We start from the raw sequence: 6,755 nt of genomic DNA, 5'->3' as shown, positions 1-6,755 counted from the left end.
ACATTAAAACCACTGACAGGTGAAGTGAGTAACATGCATTGTTCTGCTGCTGTTGCAGGCTAAGTACCCCCTCTTATGGCAACAGTGCACCATGCCACACTGCAAACATCTCTCAGTAATGGCCCAAGGAATGTGACAGAGTCCTCAAAGTGTCAACCTGGCCTCCAAATTCCCCAGATCCCAATCTGAATGAGCATCTGTGGCACGTGCCATTAACCCACCTCACAACCTACTGGTGCCAGACACAGCAGGACACTCCCAGAGATCCTGTGTCAAGGGTCAGGTCCCATCCAAGGAGGCCCCACCTTGGATTAGGGGTACATCTGGGGTACCGGTACCTGGGAAATTTATACGCCAGGTTGACACCTTGAGCTTTCTGTCACGCTCCACAGCCCATTTCTAAACAGTTTTTTTTTTTGTCGTGTGGCATGCTGCTTGGTCTGCAACGGTGTTTGAGTGGGTGGAACATGTCAGCTGGTATCCACATGAACACCAGAACCAAAGGTTTCCCAGCAGAACAATGGAACATAATAATCAAAGTTACTCAGTTCACCTGTCACTGGTTTGAATGTTTCGGCTGATCGCTGTATAAGCAAAACAGCATAACAACATGCTGCGGCTGTAATGAGCAATGTAGAGAAGTCGCAGTTTGGTTTTGTTGCAGCCTGACTTGACACTAGATCCTTCACATTAACTCAAGAAAACAAAGCTGTACAAAGCACACACATGGGGCCAGAATAACTAAAGACATCCAAGTATTAGATAAACTAATTCACATGAGAAGTCGGTGGGTGGAGTCGCTGGCTTCAGGGGTTGTCTCCTTGCATGGGTGTGGACTACAGCTCAGTTGCATGGGTGTGGACTACAGCCCAACATGAACTCACGCTTCACACTGAAGCTTGTGTGCCCTCTGGTGTATATAGATTTAGCGAGTGTGTGTGAGTACTATAAGGCTTAATACAAAGACTGCACACAAAAGCTCACCATTCAACATCATCTTTATTGACTTAGCAAAGGGTAACATACAGAAGATGAGTACATTAAAAGAAGGAAACCAGTTTCTTAATACATATTGATCAGGGAGAAGGATTCAAGAAGGTGTCATCATCCAACTTGTCCTCTTCATGTCTGGAAAAAAAAACAGTTTAATCAGTATATGGTAAAGCCAAAGGAAATTTTTATTTAACAGACTTCTTTCTACTCACAAATGTCTTCCTGTGTCTCTCAACGCATGAAGCGAGAAGAAATAGGACGCGAGCGAGCCACCAGCTGCAGCAGCAGACGGAGCTGCTGATTCTGATTGTCAAGCACGGCGCTCAGTTTCTGGTTGGCAAATCCCTGGCACTCTGAGGAGGAGTTTAGACGTGTCGGTCATTTGTTCACGAGAAGAAACGATATAATCACACTGGAAGAAGAGGTAAGGTTTGTAGACTCACCTCCTCTAGTGGGTGGAACAGTGGGTTTTTGAGCTGTAGGAGCAACATTGGACAGAACACTGGTTAGGCACCACAGCACATACTTTAGCCAAGACTGTATCATTGTATTATTTTACAGGGGATTCATTTCAATCTGCACAGGACAGCATGTTTTTACATTTGACGTGCCGATTTTGATGATGACTGAAATAGATTTACAGAAAAAATAAGAACTGAGATTCAGTTAGTGTTTCTACACATGGCCACAAGATGGTGCTGTCTACCTTAACATCTAATCACCACTGACGGCGTCTGTGCCATCAAATGCCAATGAGATCTGTATCTTTTTAGGTATACTGCTCAAGAGACTCTATATGCATAACAGATAGTATATTACATGCAGTAGATGTCAGTCGGCACGCCCCCAGTGTGGAGAAGCAGGCTGGAATGATTATTTGTTTTAGTCACATTTTAGTCATTTTTATCCTTCAAAGTTTTTGTCTAGTTTTAGTCGCCAAAAATTCCCGACATTTTAGTCAACTTTTAGTCATCATGTTTTCTTTAAAGGGGCAATAAGCGAAATTCATCATTTCTAGATTGAAGGAATTAAAAAATTGCTATGTGAAGAACTAGAGGTGTAATTTCATCTGGAGTATAGCATGACCTCACACACCCTCTCTCTGTGTTGATCTCCAGCCCCTTGTTTACAAGCCGGTCCAGCTGCGCGTTCATGTACCCCCCCCCCCCTTTGGAGCCCTTGGCCACCCCTCCCTATAAAAAGGCTACAGCCAGTGAGCAATGGCAGCGCGTGTTTTCATGTCTGTTTTAATTAGTGTTACAGTAACGTTAGGCACATGTTGCTATGTCGATTCAATTAAATTTAATGTTACAATCGTAGCATGGGTTAATGTCCGGAGCTTGAGTTATTAGCGGCTCGGTCCCAGCAATGGGTCAGGCGTTACGGTTGTGTTAGGTGAGTAGCCCGGCAGCCCAGCTAACAGGCTCAGTGACTAGAAGAGCTGATAGAAGCGCTCCATAGCTGTAAGTTACTCCAGTAGCCGTAGTAGCTCTAGTGCTAACTCCAGGAGCTAACGCTAACGTCCCTACTCTTCTCCGTGAGCTGGAGCCGTGAGCCCGCCAGGCTCACGGAGAAGAGTAGGGACATTAGCGTGGCAGCCGACAAGTGCTAACGCTAACAGGAAAGCAGGGAAATAGCTAAACACAGCAGAGACTGAGAGTGAGTGAAAGACATCGCTAACTGCTAAACTAAGCCAAACTAAGTTGGCTGTTTAGGTTTTATTTCCTCGCCCCTGTGGCGAGTGAATCTGCCTGTAGTGAAACCGGGGCTAACCGGTGCTTCGTCCTCAGGCTCCACTTCACTCAGCTGCCAGCACAGCCAGTTAGCCTCCGCTAACTTCCCAGCTAACGGCTCTCTGTTTGGATCCAACCAGAGCACCGAGCCCTGGTTTGTTATTCAGGTTAAAGTGGGAAGAAGCAGCGGGTTTATCGGGCAGCTGAGTGAAGTGGAGCCTGCGGAGGAAACACCGGACCGTCTGGATGTGATAGTCCATGGAGGTGCTGCGGTCCTCGGCTGCACAGACGAGGCGAGTGGGGTGGGGGGTGGAGAGCAGAGGTAGAGGGAGGAGTGGCTCATGACACACTTTGTTTTGGTCTACAGGCAGTGCACAACAGCAAACCTAGCGGTGAAACGATTTTGCTTTTTGCCCCTTTAAGCTAATCCGGTTATGCTAATTCATGTGTCAGAAATTAGAATCAAGGTGACAGGTTATATGAAATTTTCATTTAGACATTTATTTTCAACACTTTAAGGGGTGATTAACGGGCACACTCTTACTGATCATCATTTGAAAAGCTCAACATCTCTCTATTTATGCTCTTTGACACCACTTTGACACTACAAATAACTAATCTGAGACAACTAGTATTAGTAGTAACTAGTAACTAGTTGGTGGTTAAAACTAAACTTTCTGTCAGAGAAAACTGATCTGAGTTCAGACTGTTTACTTACAGCACAGTACACTCACAGATAACTGAGCCTCCTACCTGCCTGTCAAACACCATCAACCCAGAAACCTTCTCCAGTCCGGACTGAGTGGAGTTCTGCAGGGATCAGCTGTGAAGATCCACTGCCATTCAGCGGCTAAAAAGTGGCGCTAACTGCTAACAGCCACCGCTACAACTAAAAAACTCCACAAATCCCTTCAGCAGCTCCACCATCCACAGTCAGACACACACGGCTGATTATGTACTGCTAAATTACAGCTCACAACTCGCACCAACGGCTGACACCGTCCAGTACGAGTGTTTTTGCCAGCTAGCGATTCACTGGAGTTTACCAGCCTGTCGCTCATGCAGCATTTGAAGATTATAACAAGTATGGCTGTTCTCAGCTCTCAGATAGGCCACTAGAACAATTTTGTCCTGTTTCATCAACAAAAATTAAACATAGATCTTGTCATTGTCTCTTTTTGATCGTGAAAAAAGGTCATAGAAGAAAAGTTTTCCTCAGTCTAGTCTTCATCAACGAATTAACACTGGTCTGACAGAATGGTGGGACTTTTTTTAGGAGGTTAAAACACATTTTGTTGCTGACCCCTCCATAGCAGTACATTGCTTTGTGTCTGTGTCTGTACTCCAGCCTGCTTCTCCAAAGTGGGGGTGTGCCGACTTACATCTACTGTACAATATCAGATTCAACAGAAAATAAATCCTTCATCCTTAAACTGATAACCTTACCTGGATGGAGGGCATCCGCCAGATTAAAAACAGCATCATCTACAAATAAAGAACGACAAATGTTAGCAAGTTTTCAAAATCCCACCTTATGTTTTTTACTTTAATTTGTCACCTATCTGTATGTCAAGAGTAAGTGGACGTTTTGTGTACTCACTTCCTTGAACAGGCTTGGAAAGTTTGGGATCTATGGATCAACAGGAGAAGTATATCAGTATAACAGTGTTCATTCAAACTGCAACATATGGGCGGACTTTAATTAACCGGAAGGGTTTCTGATTTGGAAACATACTATATATACTACATAACGTGGGCGCAAGGATAGATTTTTCTTGTCCTTGGTCAAAGAGAAGCGAGCTGGGTGATGACATGTCAGTGCTGTGTTTACAGCTTGCTCTGCTGCCCCCAAGTGGCCAAAAACTCAATTAATGCAGCTTTAATCGTAAACAGTATTAGTGTAGACTACTGCTGTCAGCTGTATCAAGTCCCTGTTCGTCCAAAGAAACCGTCAGCGTCATTACCTGGACGAGGAACATCTGATGGATTAACCCCATCTGAAAAAAAAAAATGCAGAATCAAGTTGTCCAAAATGAAGAAAAAGAAAGAAAAATCTTAATTAAATTAATACTGTTTGTATTAGTGTGTATTAGTTTGTAGACTCACATCCTGCAGGGGGTTTAGCAGGGTTGGGTTGTGGTGAGGCTCCTGTAAGTTAGAGAGGCATAAATACAAGGACTTGCGGACTTGCCTCTAACTGATTTCCATACCATGATAGCCGATGCAGCAACATAACAAGAAGTTATAAATAAGGCGACTCACCTTTGCCAGTGAGAAGATCAAATAAGGTCAGTCCTGTTAGAGACAGACGTGAATACTCATTACGAAACACAAGGTTAACAACCATTTAAGGGATCCACCTCCTGCCTCAGTTACGACAGCATTAGGTTTCAGGATGTTGTGAAACACCAGTGGGAGATATTTGGTGATTTGTGGTTATTGGGAAAATCAGGGTGTGTGTGTCTGTAAACACCTCCTCACACCTGATGTTGGTCTGGGAAAAAATGTGTCTTATATAGAGTAGAACAAGTATTTAACATGGCGTAGAAATAGTAGTCAGTAACTTTGGTTTGTTGCTTGCCAAGTTTTTGCTCGGACATAGAATAACTTACTAACTCACCACGAACCACACGCCTGGCTCCGAGAACAGCTTCGTCATGATCGGGTCCTGTGAGCACAGAAACATCAAGTGCATCTATGAAACAAAAACAGTAAATACCAACTCCGAGACATTTTGTTTCTCTGAGTTTGTGGCCCTGATCTCCTCAGGCAGGTCACTCCAAAGTCGTGGAGCTCTGACTGCGAAAACTATGTCACATTTGTGACTTAATCGAGACCTCGGAACAAGAAAAGATGCATCTGAGGATCTCAGGGTGTGACTGGCTAAGAGGGAGCATGTAAATTGAAAAGAGAATAGGACCTAGCACTGACCCCTGAGGCACACCATAGTGGACATCTACAGAGAGGCCTCTGGTGTGAGGACTGCTGGTCCTGCTGCCTCTCAGCATGGGATTTTTGTTGTCTTGTTTGCTTGTTTTACTGAAATAAATCCCATAGATGGATTTCAGTGTTTTAAAGGAGTTTATGTGGTTATTTTGGGTCAGTGTTGGAGTTTTGTTCGCCCCATAGGGCTGAAGGGTGCTCATGTAGTATTTCATCAGAGTAAATGTCACTCACCGTTGACTTTCGGATCACCAGACAGGTCAAATCCTAAAAGACATTTCAAATGAACATCAGGTTATCATTGGTAACAACAGCTGGAGCTGCAGGAAAACATGCAGGTCATATAAACCCGGAACAGAACCTGTTCCATGTTGGTAGAAAAGAGGAAAGACAGACTAGAGAAGTCGGAAAGTATTGAGAAACGGACTACCTCCAAACTTCCGCCTTATCCTTAAAATTTCAACAAGCATACCAATAGGATTTTTTAAAATAATAAACATCAAACTACAAATTAAGATCACGTGACAACCAATCCCATTGTAAGGATGAAACCTGGTCTTACCTTTTACAGTCACCGTTCCAGTGAAAACAAGTAGAAGGAAGGCGACGCTCAAACCAAACTTCATTGTGTCTGCAGCTTTCCTCACAGCACCAAATAGAAACCAGTCGCAGCACGGCAGAGGAGTCAGGTGAGCCGCTCCAGCCCTGGCTCCTACCTTTTAAAGAACACACTGGGTGCGGCAGTCTGACACAGCCGTTACAAAAGGTATATTGTGAAAAATGTTGTTAATGAACCTGACAAAAACAGATTAGTGAAACATAACAGAGCAATTAGTGGTTGACTCCTTTCCCTCAGTGATGACTTGGTATGTTCCATTAACAGAACAAGGAGCCTCCCTGGGGTTGTGTCTGACTTCTCTATGGTATACACCATCAGTAACAATTGGATGTCTATCAGGATATGACCTGTCTGGTGCCCCCAAAGTCAATGGTGAGTGACATTTACTCTAATCTAATGGAGCATATATATAAGTAGATTTTAATGTAACCAAAATATCATCTAGGTATTTGGATGTGAGCACCCTT

General features: G+C 43.9%; 1 protein-coding gene across 1 annotated transcript; it reads right to left on the bottom strand.

The window, feature by feature from the left end:
• Positions 1-980: 980 nt before the first annotated feature.
• LOC144461912 (uncharacterized) lies at positions 981-6,591 on the bottom strand. Its single transcript, XM_078165822.1, has 11 exons — positions 6,232-6,591; positions 5,904-5,936; positions 5,347-5,394; positions 4,989-5,021; positions 4,833-4,874; positions 4,691-4,723; positions 4,327-4,356; positions 4,173-4,211; positions 1,437-1,469; positions 1,206-1,346; positions 981-1,128 (listed from the first exon to the last, which is right to left on the bottom strand). The coding sequence occupies exons 1-10, from the start codon at positions 6,293-6,295 to the stop codon at positions 1,225-1,227; spliced, it is 477 nt and encodes a 158-aa protein (XP_078021948.1). The 5' UTR covers positions 6,296-6,591; the 3' UTR covers positions 981-1,128; positions 1,206-1,224.
• Positions 6,592-6,755: the final 164 nt, after the last annotated feature.

This window comes from Epinephelus lanceolatus, chromosome 24 (assembly GCF_041903045.1).
Source record: "Epinephelus lanceolatus isolate andai-2023 chromosome 24, ASM4190304v1, whole genome shotgun sequence".
Classification (NCBI taxonomy): domain Eukaryota; kingdom Metazoa; phylum Chordata; class Actinopteri; order Perciformes; family Serranidae; genus Epinephelus; species Epinephelus lanceolatus.
Note: the sequence above shows the minus strand (reverse complement) of the source record. Positions and strands in the feature narration are given on the sequence as shown.

Bases quoted from the DNA above. Each gene is read 5' to 3' on its own strand.
- LOC144461912 (XM_078165822.1), bottom strand. From the start codon at position 6,295: ATGAAGTTTGGTTTGAGCGTCGCCTTCCTTCTACTTGTTTTCACTGGA. The intron at 5,022-5,346 runs GTGAGTTAGTAA...TGTCTCTAACAG, and splicing joins AGCCAGGCGTGTGGTTCGTG to GACTGACCTTATTTGATCTT. The intron at 4,357-4,690 runs GTAATGACGCTG...GTTGATCCATAG, and splicing joins ATCAGATGTTCCTCGTCCAG to ATCCCAAACTTTCCAAGCCT.